Genomic DNA, 18,779 nt, shown 5'->3' with positions numbered 1-18,779 from the left:
TGCAATCATTGTTTGTACCGGGTAAGAAGCCATGGTCTAGTGCATTCATATGTCCCATGGGGAATCAGGTCAGGACTTCTGGGGGAGACAATCGAGCACCATTCTATGGGGGAGGTCTGCATACCGCTTATAACTGGCACATGATGACAACAGGTAGCCTGCCCAGCCCAGGGAGGCAGGTTGGTTATTCAAATAGTACAATGATGCTGTGTTCCCCACAGCCCCAGCACTCAAACAATCTGAACATCCTTCTGACCTCCCACAAAATCTCTAACCTCAGATTGATGACAGCCATTAAATCATCAGATCATCTTCTCCAACAATCACCCTACTCCAGTTAGGGTTTGGACCCTCCCAGGAATTGAAGCCTCCTCCATCCCTGGATCTGTAGTTCTGTGACTTCTTCCCAGTACTTCCTATCCAACTTGAAGACAAGCATGTCAATCAGTCTAACCTCTGGATGGGCACCTATCAACACATGCTGTGGCGTTAAAATGCCACAGTGGGGAGGAGAACTTTGGCTTCTCACATGCCACTAGACACCTACTCCCAACTGGTCAGATGTTAAAGATTCCCTCAAATACTTTTTTGACATTCCTATCATTTCCTTATTCCCCACACTTTTCCTGTCTTTGCTTCCAAAAGAACTCAGAATTTTTTTTTAGTCGCTTCCTTTGTATCTACTAATAAAAGCTTTTACAATTTATTCGGACAATTTTTGCCAATTTACTCTCAATCATGTTTGGCTGATTTCTAAAATTCACCCAGTTTTCAGGCTTATCAGTCTATTTGACAACAGTATGAACCTCTGCTTTTAATCATACTATCCTTAATATCTCGAGTTAGCCACAATTAGATCACTTTCCTATGGATATTTATTCCGCAGAGAATGTTTATTTGTCAGGAATTATGAATTATTTATTTAATTGTTCTCCATAGCTTATCTTCTATCATACTTTCAATCTAATTTTTCAATCTACCTTAGCCAACCCACTACTTATACCACATACATGACCTTGGTTTGAAAGTAGGCCCTTAGTTTCAGCATAACCACATCACTCTCAAACTCCATGTGAAATTTTATCACACTGGGGACTGTATAAAAGGCTAATTAACAAAACTGAGCTTCATTTAATTGGAAGGTCAATCACAGGTTGGATAAAAAAAGAACTGGCTCTAGAACAGAAAATGTGAGTTGGTTGTTTTTGAGACTGGAGAATGATAAACAGGGGTATTTGCAAAGAATAAAGGCTAGGACACATTGTTTTTTAAAAAATAATATGTATATAAATGACTTGGATATTGGAATATAGATCAAGATTTTAAAATTTCCTGATAATACCAAATTTGAAGAATTGGTCATCAGAAGTATGATATGTTTACAACAGGATGTATGTATGCCAGCAAAATGGCTGATAAGTGGCAGATGAAATATCATGTGGAGAAGTGCAAGGTGATACATTTTGACAAAAGGGTTTAAGAAAGGCAATACACTTGAACATACATGTGAGGATATGGATTAGGAGCAAGAGTAGTGCCACTAGCTCCTCAATCCTGAACGACTATGTAACAAGACTCTGGCTAAACTGATTGCTAATTCGAACTCCTACTCCAATAGCCTATCATCCTCTAGCTCAGTAAGAATCTAGCCACGTTTGCCATAAAAATATGCAAAGACCCTGCTTCCATGGCTTTGAGAGTTCGAAAGACTTGCAATCCTCTGAGAGAAACTATTTTACCTCATTTTTGTCTTAAATGGATGACCCCATACTTTTAAATCTATTTTAAATGTTTACTTTTTAATATTTTATGAATTACTTATATTTTTAATATGAAATAAATGGCATAGTTCTAAGAGTACATAGGTATAGAGAATCTTGGGGATACTAGTGCATAGATCTTTAAAGGTGACAGGATATATGGAGAAACAGTTATCAAACCTTATGTATGCTAGAATTCATAAATAGAGATTTTTGAATGCAATAGCAGAGAAGCTATGCTGAACAATTATAAAGCTCTATCTTCTGCACATAAACCAATACTTTCCAACACCATCAGTTGAGGAAGGGTCACCAACCTGAAACGTTAGCTTTGATTTTTCTCCACAGCTGCTGCCAGACCTGCTGAACTTTTCCAGAAATTTCTGTTTCATTTCTGATTTATAGCATGAACAGTTCTTTCAGTTTTTACAAAGTTCTAGTTAGGCCCCAGCTATTGTATTACATCCTGTTCTGATTGCCACATTTTAGGAAGGGTAGAATTGTCCTTCAGAAGATGCAGACAATACCAGAATGGTTCCCAAGGATAATGGATTTTAGCTACAATTGTAGGTTGGAGGACCTTACATTATTCTACTTTGAAGTAAAGAAGCTTGAAACAGTTTTGAAAGAGACATACAAGATTATGGCAAGCTTAGATAAGGTGGACACAGAAAAGTTGTTCCTATTAGTTGATAGTACAAGGACTAGGGGACACAGGTTTAAGGTTATGAGAAGAGATAGAGTGGAGGAATAAAGGAAGAACTTTCGTTCAAAGCAAGTGGTAATGAGCTAGAAATTCTCACCCACGAAGTTAGCGGAAGCAAAGATGAAAAACTATATCAAAAAGAAACTGAATGACTGTTTTAGGAAAATACATTTGTAGCCTAGACGGAATAGAGCAGTGCAATGGGAACAATTCACATACTCTGCTGAGCACTGGTATGACGTTGATGGGCTAATGCTCTAACTCTGTGATCACTATTCCCAAGTGGATCTACTAAAAGCTTACTAATGAACCCTAATTACAAATTACTTGAAATAAAGTAACTTGTTGCACAGTTGTTTCCTCAACATGTTGTTTTGGAAATCTGTCTTGAATACCTTCTATGAAATTGTTTACAAATTCTTTTTACCGATTTGCATTAAGGTTTTGTAAGACATGCATAATTGTGAATTACTGTGGTCACCACTGCCACTATTGGAAACCTACGAGATTCTGAGAGAATCCCATTTTCTCCCAATGTATGTCATATCACAAACCTTTATCACTGGGGAGCAGCTTTTGGCTCTCCTCCAATTGTAGAGTGTCTGTCTTTAACTTCTTGATAACTGGAATTAGATTCAGTGCAAAGTTTACACCAGAATTCCTCACTGTTTGTTCATAATGTCCTCTAACTTGGTTTCATAATTGTTGCTCTGTATTAGTTGCATATGTGAAGAATCAGGTCAATTCAGACTCATCTACAGTTTTGCAATTTCATCCTTTAGCCATTTGAATATCATTCATTGAGTACTTGTCCATTTCCCTTTCATGTGTGGTATTTTATAGTTACCTGTAATAAATTTCTCCTGCAAGTTTTCTGCCTGATACATAAATAGTCCAATTCATTTCAGAATTTCATAGCCGCATCTATGAATGTAACTTCCCTTCTTAGATTAGCATCCTCTGAAAAAATTAATTACATTAGTTTCTGAATGCAAGTCATTGATATAACTTAATGAGTCATCCAATATTTCACTCACTATTCACCACACCCTGATCTGATTATACTTGGTTTTTCTATATCAGCTAAATTTGTATCCATTCCCAGGGTTTATCATGACATTTTAACATTGTGAATTTAACTAATCTTGCTTGTGAATCTTTGTCAAGTGTCTTCTGGAAGTTCAGACAAACTTAAATCATAGGACTTTTGAGTACATTTGCTCAGATGTCAAGGAGATTGATCATACAAGGTCTTGCTGCCTTGTAGTTGCTATTTGTTGGATTGTTCCTGTATGGATAATCCCCAAAATGTACTATTGATAATCAATTACATCTTTCTGCATGGAATTTAAGAAAGGCTAACTAATTTGTGGCTAGCTATGTCTGTTTTGTCACCTTAGTTAAACATGGATATCACCTTAGCCTGTTTCCAATCTAACATTTCCCCAATGCCCAGTAACTCTCTCGTAACTATTAGTAATATTCCTGCCGTGTCTCTCTCAACACTGGGATAAATATCATCTGCCCCAGGAAGGTTTTTGAGCCCCATTAGCCTGTCAAGACTTTCCATTTAGGTTATATTAAGCAATAAATTTTGTTTTTGGATAACTACTTGTCAGGAAGGATGTGTCATTCAGATCTTCCCAAGAGAATACTTGGAGGAAGTGATCATTCAGAGTATTTGCTTCTTTGTGCTTATGCCTACTTGCTTGATTATTCTCACAAAGAACAGGATTTTTGATCATAGCGCCAAGGTCAGGTACATGTGAACTCCGAACATACTACTGTTGGATGGTGTGTCCATCTTCCACTACCTCCTTCAAGTGCTTTAGTTTTGACAGAGAGCATGGGAGGTGGGAGAATGAACAATCTGCACATCTTTATTTGCTGTTCAGCACATTGACAAGCTTGCTAAGAGACAGGAAAAGGAAGAATTAAAGTTTAAATGTTAATTATGCGAAATCGAATTGAATGGCCAGTCAGACTCAGGGGGCCAAAGGGCTCTTTTTACTACATTATATGTTTGTATCCAAGGGTGAACAGTCTGTGGCATGTTAGTGCACAGCAATTCAGAGTACAGCAGGGAACCATTGCTCATGATGAAACATCTAGTATGAAAAAGACATAGACTGAGGCAATCATACAGTGACAAGAAGCTTCCATCACTTGAGTAGTAAGCTTTCACTACTTGAGAAATGAGCATTTGGCATTTGTGAGGACCATGATCTTTCTTGGCCTCTGCTGTCTTGCCAATTCAACTGTCCATGTAATGGCAAACCATTGCAGCTATTTGGCTTTTAAATCATCCCTCAGAACTAGACAAACTTCCTCCCTGCACCCCTGCTCTTAATTGCGCTCGAAATTTGCTTTCATGATTAATGCTGTCTTTCTTATTGAAACTTTTGTTCTGTAGTTCAGGATTGTATTATGTTTGTGATTCACTAGAAAGAGGGTAAACTTGAACAGGACATACTTTAATGTGGGTCCTCTCAACTCCACAAATGTTCTTAGATTGCCTCCCTTAGCTCCTGCTCCAGGTGACCTCTCCCAGTCTCTTTAAGCAGCAACTACATACATAACAGGTTGGGAGGTGAAAATTGTTCCAATGTTGAGTACCGAAACCAGGATTGAAAATTTATTGCTTAATCTCTGACCACAAACTTACTATTCTATCACTGACAGGGAATTTTGCCATTACATCTTCTTCAGGCTTGTTTTTGTAGTTCTTCTTTTGCCCATCTGAGCATCTATTTATGAGGCAGATTTTGGTTTATGTGGTAATTGACTGACCAGTGGGCATTGTAATCATGCAACCTGCCACATGAAGATGTCTGGGACATCACCATACAGATCTTTGGGGAAAGACAACATTAGAGTGGGGGCTGTGCAGGTAAGAGCAGTGACCAAGACTTTCTAGAGGAATCAGCCCCTTCTGACCCTAGAAGAATGACACCAAAAAAAAGGCCATTTCCGAATTGGGCTTGCACTAATCTTTTGAAGGATTACTGGACTGCCCTGTGCATTACTGACTTTATTCTTTCTCAGAGTGGCTCAGTGGTTAGCACGGCTGCCTCACAGTGCCAGGGCCCCAGGTTTGATTCCTTCCTTGGGTAACTGACTGTGTGGAGTTTGCACATTCTCCCCGTGTCTACGTGGGTTTCCTCTGGATGCTCCGGTTTCCTCCCACAATCCAAAGGTGTGCAGGTTAGGTGAATTGGTCATGCTAAATTGCCCATAGTCAGGGGAATGGGTCTGGGTAAGTTACTCTTTGGAGAGTCGGTATGGACTGGTTGGGCCAATGAGCTTGTTTCCATACTGTAGGGAATCCTAATCTAATCACTGCAGTAGCTGCCACAGACTGTAAACTCCATTGCAATCACCTATTCTATATGTTAGACTGATTTTAAAATCACTTAAAAAGGTTACACCTTGTTGAATGAGATAGTGTATAACTGGGCTTTTAATGGCATACCAACTTCATAACTACGGCTAAACACACTATGTCTCAGTGAGAAGCAATTTCATATTTGTGGAATTATGAATTCCTCCATAATGATGAAAAACATTTCCACATTTTTTCCAGTGAGAAATTTGTCTGCCTTTACTTGAACTTCTGCTTTAATCTAATTTCAATATCTGAATCTTTAAATTGAAAGCAAAAAGACTGTGGTGTTTTTAAATTCTTGTTTAGTGTCTGAGAGAATGCTTCAAAGAAGTCTTGCTGACATCACAACTGTTCAATGCCAAGGTATGCCCTAGACTTGTCATTAGATTTAAACTTCAGTGAGAAACGGAGAAAGCCCCACTGCAGGAATTGGTACATTTTTGTGGGTGGTTTGTTCAAAGTCACTGGCATTTCTCTTACCAGAGAACCACAGAGAAGTTATGGTGCAGAAAGAGGCTATTCATCTCATTGTGCTATAAAATGGAAAAACATCCAGCCATCCATTCTACTCCCACCTCCCTGGTCTTTATTTCACCACTGACTGCAAAATATTTGCGAGTTACCTTGCATCAATATATTTATACACTTGTGCATAAATGTAATATAGCCCATCTTTCCATATTTCCATCCTTCAGATATTTATTCCCCTCTTACTGTGTCTGCATGTAATATAGCAAAACAGAACCTGAGCCATATTTTCAGTATCTACTGGTCCAGGGACAAATTTTCCTATTAGACAATTTATGTCATAGAGTCATACAGCATCAAAACAGACCCTTGGGTCCAACTATTCCATGCCAAATATAATCCCAAACTAAACTAGTCCCACCTGCCTACTCCTTGCCCATATCCCTCCAAACCTTTTCTGTTCATGTACCTATCCAAAGGTCTTTTAAACATTGTAATTGTACACATCCATCACTTCCTCAGGAAGTTCATTCCACTCTCTGGGTAAAAAATTTGCCAATCATGGCTTTTTTTAAAATCTCTCTCCTCTCACCTTAAAAATGTGCCCCCAATCTTGAAATCCCCCATCCTAGGGAAACAATGACTACCATTAACTATATCTATACCTTATGTTCATGCTTTCTTTTTCTCTGTAACAATGTTTTGTGATTAAAAGAGCAATTTATAAAGTCATCATTCTTTTCCTTAGACAATGAGTATTCATAAAAGTCCAGCGAGGTTATGAGAGCAAATTCATTGAGTATTTAGTTTTAATAAATAGTAGGCATCTACTAAAATTTCTGGCGCTTTGGGAAGTGCATAATCTTTTTCTTAGTAGTATGCTCTATCCTAACTCATTCTTATCTACTCAGAGATTAATTGTCAGGCCTGGTAGATGGGGTGCAGTGTCAAATTTGGGAGTGTCAGGGGTCAGGTTTGAATTGGGCCACAATTTTTCACAATTCTTAATGGGTATTAGTCCATTCCTATCTCACTTCTCACCAGATGTATCTCCATTTTTACATTTGTTACTTTCTTAAACCTCTGACAATTCAACTCTTAACTATTTAACTATTGAGTGTTGCTTTGGTCAATTTCCATCCTTCAGATATTTATTCCCCTCTTACTGTGTCTGCATGAAAAAAGCTGAAAAATGTGTTGCTGGAAAAGCGCAGCAGGTCCGGCAGCATCCAAGGAGCAGGAGAATCGACATTTCAGGCATTAGCCCTTCTCAGGCTTATGCCCGAAACGTCGATTCTCCTGCTCCTTGGATGCTGCCTGATCTGTTGCACTTTTCCAGCAACACATTTTTCAGCTCTGATCTCCAGCATCTGCAGTCCTCATTTTCTCCTGCATGAAAAAAGCCTTCTCTTCCTTGTTCTGGAAAACCACTGTTCCATCCCCAGTTTCCCCTTACTTTTCATAATTCTAGAATATGTCATCACTACACAATTATATGCCTATCTCGCTATACAATTCTTTTTGCATCTTTTATAAAAACAAATTTGGCAGGGGAGAGGACTTAAAGGAAGTAATTCATGGTTGAAAAGACTAACTTGCATTTGTATGTTGCACCAAAAATGCAAAAAATTGCCAACGATGATAATTATGGTATATTCAGCTATATTATTTCTCCAAGGACATGGAAAGAATATGTCAGGACAGGACATGTTTGTTAAAGTGAGACAATGTTTTGCTTTGGAAAACATTTGCCTATGATTCCTTGCTATTCATTGATGTTCATTAGCTGTATGAAATTTATTTCTATCCAATACAATTGGATAGATGTTCAATTTGCAGCTTGAACATAAAACTTGCACTGTAGGTCAGATGTCCATTACAGGAACAAAATACTTGTCAACATCAATATCAGATTTACAATCAATCTTCATTTATTTGACAGGCTGTTTTCTCCAAAGCAATATGATTAATGTCTTGGTATAAGATCTGTTACCGCTTATTAAATTGACACTTTATTTATACTTCCATTACATTTCATATCAAGCCTTTACAGTTGTAAAATTGGCAACTAATATGGAGAATAAACAATCATAACTCATCTTTTTTGGTCACTTCTAGTAGATGACAGAAGAATAGAAGGTCAGAAGATTGAGAACCAACTTTATATTACAGTCATATCAGGGTTATGATGAGAAAAAGGAAAGAAACAGGAGAGATGGAATCAGAATATAACACTCCCTTAACAGAGAGAACAAAAATAATATAGAGCTCACAATGTGATGGAATGCACTCTAATTGATGTCTACTTTCAGTAAAATGATAAATTACAGACAATACTCTTTCGCTAGCCCTCTACCTTCGTCCATTTAGGCCAAAATAGTAGAGCTGGTATTTTATCTGACTGCAGGCCTCTGACAGTCATTGCGAGATTTCCAATTGTGACATAATAAGACTTTGTGGGCTGCAGCTATTCTATTGTTACTTTTTCAGAAGAACAGGTTCAGACCAAAAGCAGTAACATTCAAGCAGAACATTCACTGTTAAGTATTTGGCTGATTTTAATTGCTCATAGAGTTTCCCAACATGTCAGATTATAATTTACTCGAGTATACCAGTTTAGATTTAAGCAAATCAAGACCTGGTGTGCTGTAACAAATTATAATCCAATGTCACAACTCCCAAATTCAGATCAGCTCTCTTTGTGAAATAGAAATTGAACTTGAAATCTTCCTGGTCACTTTGAAAGTAAACAGTGAACTTACCTAATGAGTCTTTGTGGAAGTCTAATTTCCTATTTTACCAATATTTTATAGTGGTGGCAGTAGTCTCTGTATAGCCCCAAAAGCACAAATGTCCTTCCCCTTTCCCACCAAATATCTGACCAAATTCCCCACTCTTCTGTAAAAAAGCCCACCTGTGGTCGATTCACTCACAAACCAAAAAAAAAGTCAAACATTCAATATCCATTGCACCATGCACAACAAAAAGACTCATAAATAGGACTCATTTTCAATTGGTTGATTTTCTTAGCGTTTTTATTATAAATAGTAAATATTCACTGTGTTTGTACAGGAAAGAGAATCTTTACATCAAGGCTGTATTTTGCAGTCAAATGTCAAACAGAAGGTTGGATGACAGACACTGCAAAACATTCAGTTCCATCACCCTTTAAAACCAGCATGTGACAGAAGAGGTCATATTATCTAGATCATTGTACTCAATGGCAGTAATTATCTATTTTGTTACTACATGCTAAGCAAAAATGTACATATCATGAGATACATGCTAACTTCTAAGATAGTTGAATATATAGGAATAAATAATAACCTCTCTATGAATATCTATGTTGCAATGCAACAACTTATCAGGTTGATTTGATTATTATAATTACGTTTATGGACGAGGTCCTGGGAAATGTTTCCACAAACTCCTACCAGGATAGAAACATCAAGCTACCAATCTTTTTGCATGATTCTGGAATCATATTGTAACAGATTGTATGGTCATGTCCAAATTGCCACTATATTTTAAGCACTTAGCAGAAAGCCCATCATGAACAATTCCTGAACTTCCCACTATCTACACATACCATTTCTCTAGCCTTACTAAAATAGGATATGGTTTTCAGTCCATGATATAAACCTTACAATATTGTTCTTCTACACCAATTTTACATGTAAGAATTTATGTACAATATCAACGAAATGTATATTTTGCTCAGCTCTTGTACATCCAAAGTGACGCACAAAGTATCTGCCAGTAAACATCTTATATAGTCAACCAATAAAATTACAATGATGTCAAGAAAAATTGAATACAGTACAATACTTCCAAGAAGTACCATGGTAGACAGAAGTACATAATATTGCACATTGCTGTTTCATCACTAAAGGTGGAGTTAGTTTGTTGCTTTTGTTCTTTCTGTGTTGAATGCATTTTGGTAATTTACCTAATTATGGAACTTTAAACAGCTCCATTTATTTCTGACTAAACAAAAGCCTTCCTTTATGTTACCTTGGTCTATTATTCTAATCATTTTGATCTATCATTAGCCGAGACAGAAAACAGAATGCCTATCGTGGTAAACATTTAGATTTAAAAGGAAGGAAGATATGCTTGTTTAGATGTTTTGTCATTGACTGCTGTTTCAAAATACTTCTGTTGTAATCATTTCATCTATAAACATGGCAAACAATCTTTTAAATGATCAAGGAAGTGTGTCCTTAAAGTTACTTTTGGACATAAGCCAAAATGAGTGTATCACAATTTAATGAGAGTCAATAAGCCATTGTTGAACAAACAAGTACATTTTGATACACAGGTAACCAGTCAATATAAGTTAATGCAATAGATGGCTACTATATTTTGGATTTGATTTCACAAGCCATGCCATTCACATTTAAAAGAATACAATGTTTTAAAGCAGAATTGCTTTTATTGTCTGAGAATGGTCTTGTGGAAGACTTGCAAGAATTAATGGTCACCAATAAAATTATAAATTAGTATTTCACTATAATTCTGATCAAATTACACAAATATATATATATAATATTGAATGCTTGAGAAATTCACTCTATTTCATTATAGTGGCAATAAGTTGGAAATAATTCTTACTCGTCATTTACTGAATGCTTGCCCCAAATCCTGAATCATCTGTGTGGGCCACGAGTGGGAATTAATTTTCTCCTTCTTCTCTAAACGGAAGACCCAACGTCTAAGGCAACAGAAGTAATATTTATACCAAAACTTAGAACAAGGGACTCTTCCTTTGATCACAAATGAAAACCATTATCAAAAAAAGACAAGATTTGGCTTGTTTCTGGGGAATCCAACCGTTGTGGGTACCATAGTCCCATTATGTTTGTGGGTCCAGAACAAGGGTCGTTTCAACTTTTTATGGAAATTTTCACTCATGCTATATCTGGCTTCAGATAATGAAAGGCACCTGTAATGGAAGTAAAAGAAACTTAGGAATTCTTCTTGTGACAACATCGTTGCAAGGGGCCATGTCAAATGCAGGTACAATGTTGTCAGGGCTAATCATGACCTGCCAAAACTATGTGGGTTACTTTGTTTATATTAGGACAAGTTTGACAGTACCACACGGATCCAGGAATATTGTCCAAGATGATGCCTGATTTGGGTTTTATCGGAACATGTGTTTTTAATAGTGACATTCCAGTGGCTGTTTTATTTTTTGACAGACCTTGGCCTTAGGTTCTACATAAATGGCAAGCATATATTAGGTCTCAGCAATTAATCATATCAAGATGCTGCTGACTGCACTGAAGATAATTATACATAGTGCTTTAACTCAGCCTGTCAACAAAACTGTTTCATTAAAAATAGGCAAAACTTTTAAGTGCATAGTAATATATTTTTGAGGATATTGAGTAAACATTATCTGAACAATATAGCCCAATTTGTTGCCTTTCCAGTGAGCTCAATATGATGAAGTTTCTTTTTCCCAAAATAAACTTTTATTTCTGCTGTCCTAACTTTCTTTTTAAACCAACAATGGCATTGTGATCACAATAACCAATTTATTTGGTTTCTCAGTTGCAGAGAAGAAAATTTTCAATTAATGTGATCTTATAATTTTCAACATCTTTAAGCCTTCACAAGTATAGAATAAATATGATGTGCAAAACTATTCACAGGTTGAAATTCTACTCTGCTCACTGGCTAATGTGGTCTTGTAACTTTCTTCTGCAGTTTAGTTTAATGGCATTTTAGACCTGTCGATGTTAAAGGGGTTAGTTGCTGGCCAAATAACATACATAGAATTTGACTTAATGCATTAAATAGTGCATTAGTAAAGAATCAGAGAGGTTTCATTCTCTGCATTGAATTGTGCATAAAATGTGTGCTTCTGAAGTAAATTATGATGCGACTTACCAAATTTCTGTTCCATTGAAAACTGAGATTGAGAATAATGGGGTGAAATTTTGTGTGGCACAATTTGGGAGAAATAAATATTGTGTCATGTATGTAGACAATAATACAACAGCAATGTTGACTAAGATTTTGTTACGATAGTTAAAAGCAAACATTTCTTTTTTAAAAAATAATTGATTTGAAACTATTAAAGGACAGCCTTTCAATAATTAAACAGCAATGTTCTTTATTTATTAATTAAAGCTATAGTCCAGCTAGTGTAAAAAATATAGAATCATCTGGCTGCATGCTATGAAAGCAGACATTTACAGCCATAAGATTGAGTATTTCTACAGTAACAGATGTTTGGCAGCCTATTAGAATTAAAGGAGAAAACGTTTGAATGAAATCCAGCCAAAATATAGTAACTTCCAATGTCTAAAATGCTATCCTAATGCAGGGTAAGGGATTATGTTTTCGGATAATACAACTACACAGTATAGAAAAATGTCAACTTTTTTTTCTCAAATTTAATATAATTTAATTCTGAAATTTCTTGAAGGTGATATTGATCCTTCCCCTTGTCATGGTTCCGCTGAATCAACTTTAAAATGTTGACCAAAGACGAACATGCTCCTCTTAACATCCACATGTTCTCCTTGTGCATGTGGCTAGGATGTTGCACTATGTGCCAAAACATACTAAATGAACAATTTATTTTGTAATTATTTCAAAACATATTTGTATACAAGACTATTAAGTCATACTGAATTTTACATGCATCAAAGTTTGTACACTGAGTCACACATTTTTATACAAATCGATGAAGGATGGGGTGGGTAAGCATTTTTATACGTAAATGTATTGCTTAGATTTACATGGCACTTACTTTGCCCATATTGTCCATACTGGTATCCTGCGACTGCATCCATGCTGTAACCTGAGGAGCTATAAGTTGATGGGCAATATGATTGAGTGGTGGGTAAGCTGTCAAGAGGTTTCATAGGGTCCAGCCGCTGACTGCAGCTGGCAGATACTGAAGTGGAAGGTTCCAGACCTCCAGTTAGTGGTGATAGAGCATAGTCAGTTTGTGGTTGATGCGGAACACCACCAGGATTTGCCAGGAGACCCATTACCTGCAGCAATGAAAAACAGCACTGTTAATAATATACCAATGTCAAACATATGTTTTATTTGCATATGCATAATGGTTTAATAACTGTAGAGTATTTTGGAAACCACTCTTGCAGATCATAACGCATCAAGTTTATGACCCCGAAGGTTAAAGTTGCAATCTTGTTTAGCACTCTCTGTGGATTCCATAACACGAGCACAATACAAACTACAGAACATATTGCAGTAATCCAAAGGTAGGGTTCATCCTATCTTAGTTCAAGTCACTCTACTTTTAGTTCAAATTGTGAGAACAGGACAATGATATACAATATCTAATATAAGGAACTTATGAGGTAAACATAACCTGTGGCATTATTTGTGAAAGTCAAGCTTTAGGATAAGGGGTAGCAAATGTGAGACAGAGATGAGGAGAAATTATTTCCCTCAAAGGGTCATGAATCTGTGGTGTTTATTATCTCAGAGTGTGGTGGAAGCTGGGCTATTGAGTAAAATTGAAGAGATTGATAGATAGATTTTTAATTACTAGTGGGTTAAAGGGAAATGGAGAGTGGACAAGTAAGCAAGGTTGAGGCTGAGGTGAGATCAGCCATGATCATACCAAAAGGTGGAGCAGGCCTGAGAGGCTCTATTGCCTATTCTGAGTTCTTGTGTTGTTATTTAGTTGATTTGATTAAGGGACTGATGAAGCCTAACATTATGATTGATTATCCTACAGTGTACAGTCTCATATCAGGTAGACAATTGATTGAAACAGTGAGACAAAAATTGGTATTAAGTTGCTCCAACATGAATTCCCTCCAGTACCAACCTTCACCGAGACAATGGCTGAATGCCCTTTCCCTGCACCTTGTATATAAAAGTCAATGGAGATCATCCTAGAACCCAGGCAGGTTACTTTTGCTTACCATTCTTGCCACTACTGCCCCACACCTCCATTTGAAACCTGGTAACGGTTTTTACAGTTCTATAGTGAATGCTGCAAAAACTTGTAATGGTATGTTAGCCCTCCACATTGGCCTAATCCCATATCCATAAAGGTCTTCAGTGAGTGAGTTGGCACATTCTTCACAGCCATGTGACCCAAATCCTATAGTAGTAGACTTAAGAAAATTCAGCTAACTGTATTCAAACAATGACAGAAATTGAATAAAATCAAAAAGAATGAACTGGATCCTCCAATTTTTCTTTTCGTGCACTCAGTAAGGATTTGTAGCTTGCATACTGGCTGCCATCATTGTGGGTACGTTCGCTGAGCTGGGAAGTTGATTTGCAGATGTTTTGTCCCCTGTCAAGGTGACATGCTCAATGCTTTGGAGCCTCCTGTGAAGTGCTGCTGTACTGTCTTCTGGAATTTATTTGGTTCTGTTCTAGCTGCTTCTGGTTGCCAGTTCTGATTGTTTGTTGTAGTGTCTAATATATTGGGTCTAGGTTAATGTGTTTGTTGATGGAGTCCATGGATGAATGCCATGTTCTAGAAATTCTCTTGCTGTCCTCTGCTTAGCTTGTCCTATGATTGCTGCATTGTCCCAGTTGAATTTGTCTTTCCTTGTCAACTGTGTGAATAGCTACGAGGGACAGCTGATTGTGGCTGAAGCAGCAGAAAGGGAACCAAATAAATTCCAGAAGACACAGTACAGTAGCGCTTCACAAGAGGCCCCAAAGCACCAAAGATGTCACTTAGACAGGGGGCGAAACATTTGCAAATCAACTTCCTAGCTCGGCAAACATACCCACAACCACAGCAATTCTTTTTTCATTTCTAGACTTCTTTATATTTGCATATGGATCATGTAGAAAAATGAGAATGGTTGCCAATGAGCGACTTAAAGAGTTTTGGCAGGATTCCATGTCACTGTGCCAGGATATAGGAGTAAACACAAACACACACAAAAGTTCAGGTCAGGAAAAGACTAGCTGGCATATCAAACTTCTGGGTTTGACTTCTGCACAGCATCACCTTATCAGCTTTTCTCCCCACCCCCATCCCAACTCATGAGAACAAGGGAAAATCTCCACTTGAACCAACCGAATGTTTCTATATTTTCCAGATGTTGATAACTTAAAAAAGATTGCTGGAAAATATCTGATTGGTTTGTATTTAAGGTCAACTTCTGTCATTCAAATTGCTGATTTTTGAAAGCATTGGTTTAAATTTTCCTTTTTAAAAAAATTCCTTAGCTTGAGGTACAACTTTAGACACAAAACTAAATGGGCTCCTACAGATTCCAGTCAATTTTTGAAAGGTTACAATGGAGTGTTTCTTTGCTTTAAATTTGTGCAGTATCACCTTCCACAAACATAAAAAGCAGCACACAAAAGTAAACTTTCTGTCAGTTTACACACAGGTACAGGGCAGTCTACTGAAGAGTAATTTCCTGTCAAAGGCAATTTACATCTATGGACCAATTTTAGGATCAAATAACAGTGAAAAGGTGAAATCCTCATAAGAATAATTTTAATTGAAAGTAAGTTTTTTTTAAGCTTCATAAGGAACAATTCGACTTTTTCTGAAGAGGAACTCGATACACTCTACTATGACCCAAGGCGTTGTGGTATTCTTTCAATTGTATGGATCTATCCACAGGCAAAATCTTAATATATTTGGAGGAATGCCAGTGAAAGGATTAAATATTTTAAAGCTTCCTGTTGCTTAAAAAGTCACTCTGTGACCCTGAATGTCCACTAATGCAATGTATAAGTGCTAATCATTCTTCGACATTGTCAGAACAAAGAAAAGTTGTAAGGAAAATTTTGCAACACAATCTCCACTTTGTGTAAGTTGTTTCTTAATGTTCCAGTGTAAAAAAACAACTTGGACATTTAGGTGACTTGCTGTAAAATCAACAGATTAAATTTTAAACTGGTCTGATTCCAAATAAGCTCAGTCAGACCAAAATATGTGCATTTGACTTTTTGAGAACTATAGACTATTTTTTAAATCAAACTCTTTGTATAATCAAATTGCTCAATCAAAGCAAATGTGACAAGGATATTGAGTAAAATTACATATTTGGACAAAATTGATTGAACTTTTAAATTGCACCACTCCCTCTAGGCACAGTTTTGATATTGGATTAACCATATTTAGTTTGAAGGGGATTAAAATGAGAGAAATAAATTGAAAACTTTGATGTTCAGAGAAAGATTGTATATTTAAGTGTCACATTGGAGTCTAGATGCCAAATTAGCAGTCAATGGTGGTTGACTTTATATGTTGAAATTCAATGCTCAATGAGGATTTTACTCATAACATAGGATGGCAGCACCTAAAGTTGATTTAGTACTCTTAAATTTTAATTATTTTAGTGGTTGATGCTTTAGTGTTGCCCGAGGCTCATTAGATAAATGCACTGCCCAGCACAGTACTGAGTCCTGCAGATTTGATCATTGCTGTTTGTTTTATTAACAGATCTCAGCAGAGAAACTATGCGCTATAATTATCTACTGTGAGATGAGATAGACAGGATAGAAGGGGGTGCAGGACTGGTCAGGATTCCAATAAATTTTAACCTGGTACCTTGATACTATCATTATTCATTGATCCATTCTTTATATTCAATCATGGGATTTGAGCATAGGAGGAAGATGAGGATTTATTTCCATTTATTGAGATGAGCTGTCATCTTAAACCACCTCATTTGGTGTGGTAAAGCTACCCAAAATCTTGTTTGACAGCAAGTTCCAGAATTTTGATTCAACAACAATGCAGGAATAGTGATATAATTCCAAGTTTCGATTGTATGTAAGATGATAGGAATCTTGGAAGTAGTGGTGTTCCCACACATATGATGTTCTTCTCAGTGGCCTTGGTTATTTGCTGCTGTGCATCTTGTAGGTGACATACTTGGCAGATATGGCAGACTCAGTGAAATGTTTGAAATGATGGATGGGGTACCATTCAAACTGTCTGCTTTATCATAAATAGTGCCAAGCTTATTGAGTGCTGTTGGAAATGCAATTGTCCTTGCAAGTAAAAACTGCTTCATTACCTTTCCAACTTGTGTCTTGTAGAAGTTGGAGAGTGATGGGAATCTGGAAGTGAGTCACTTGTTGCAAAATTCGTAGCCTTTGACCTGCTGTTGTAACCACTGCATGTATACATATAGTAGATCCAGTTAAGTTGGTGGTCAATGATGACCCTCAGATTGTTGAGGTTGGGGGGGTTAGCCAATATCACTAATACTGAATGTTAAAAGGGGAGATGAGATTCTCTGTTGAGATAGTCATTGCCTGACTCCTGCGCTGCATGAATATACTTGGAAAAGGTGTGTCCACCAAAATAGCACAAGATGAAATTCAGCTCTGATGTAATCAAAAGTTTAAAACATGTTAGCATTCACAGTCTATGTTCACAAGTACAGAATGACAATTTGGAGACGATACTGAAGGGTGGTGGATCCTGTGAAGCTACAGTGGAGTTTGAGGCAGCTCCTTTTGGATGTGAGAGGTAGAAATCACTTTAAATGTTCTGGAACTGAATAACATGTCTTATGTCTGGATTTGCTTGAATACATTTGGAAGATTCACTTGTTGAGATGTCACAAGACTTTTATTTCTGAAAGATTAACTTGGATTATTTTGAAAATTCATATCTGTGATTTCAAGCAGAATCTTATCCAATCCAATCATAAAATAAAATTAGGATTAAATGCACTCTTTGTGAGTTTTAGATAGTGGTCCAACTGCTGCAGTCTTATCACTGGTTAACCGTCAAGCAATAATAGCCATTTCAAATACATGTTGATTACGGAACCAATTAACCACATACATGGATTTCCAATAATATTTCACCATAAAAATTCAGTGAAATCAATTTTTTTTACAAATGTTTGTGATAAACCCCTGCATGTCCGTTGAGTAACGTTTTCAGCCCTTGAGTGGTTTACTGCTGATAAGAATGCTCCAGGAATCAACCTGCAGTTGATTAACAGCAAAATAATTAGATTTTAGTAATTTCTGCATGGTTCTTTGAGAACAAGAAAAAGAAAGTAGCCTCAAGGCACAGTGTGTCAGTTAAGGTATTTCAATGTGACCTTCTCACTTAAAGCATGGAGTTACAGGAAGGGCAGAACTAGTCTGCAGCAAATCATACTGCAAGAACTGAATGAAAGCAAGACTAGTCTATAGCATCCACCCCCTGCCTGTGGTACCAGGGTTGTTCCATCCATAAACAGATGATTCTCGGAATGCCCAAGAGTAAAAGATGAATTTTCTGGAGAATCGACAATTTTTAGTTTTGAATTTTGCAAGCCTTATGAGGCAGGGTACAGACAAAATAAGTATCTATGTGAATTGGCATTCAATCAACAGTGCAGTCATTACCAGTTCTCTCTGAAAAAGAACCTTTCCAACATTTTCAACCTCTGGCCTCTCTCAGATGAGATTACTAAAAAAGCACCATTTTATTCCGTACATTAATGTCCACAGGGAACAAAGCTAAGACGAC

The 18,779-nt window shown here is 36.9% G+C and overlaps 1 protein-coding gene across 3 annotated transcripts in view; it reads right to left on the bottom strand.

Moving 5' to 3' along the window:
* Positions 1-9,336: 9,336 nt before the first annotated feature.
* Positions 9,337-18,779, bottom strand: part of pax3b (paired box 3b) — an 89,367-nt gene continuing 79,924 nt past the window's right edge. For 2 of the 3 annotated variants that reach the window (XM_072572786.1, XM_072572787.1), the window contains exons 8-9: positions 13,086-13,332; positions 9,337-12,880 (exon numbers count right to left, since the gene is read on the bottom strand). In XM_072572786.1, the coding sequence (XP_072428887.1) occupies positions 12,687-12,880; positions 13,086-13,332 (441 nt within the window). In that variant the 3' untranslated portion in view covers positions 9,337-12,686. The remainder of the gene's footprint in view (positions 12,881-13,085; positions 13,333-18,779) is intronic. The other variant, XM_072572788.1, reaches the window with a different exon arrangement.

Source organism: Chiloscyllium punctatum, chromosome 6, assembly GCF_047496795.1.
Source record: "Chiloscyllium punctatum isolate Juve2018m chromosome 6, sChiPun1.3, whole genome shotgun sequence".
NCBI classification, from domain to species: Eukaryota; Metazoa; Chordata; class Chondrichthyes; order Orectolobiformes; family Hemiscylliidae; genus Chiloscyllium; species Chiloscyllium punctatum.
Note: the sequence above shows the minus strand (reverse complement) of the source record. Positions and strands in the feature narration are given on the sequence as shown.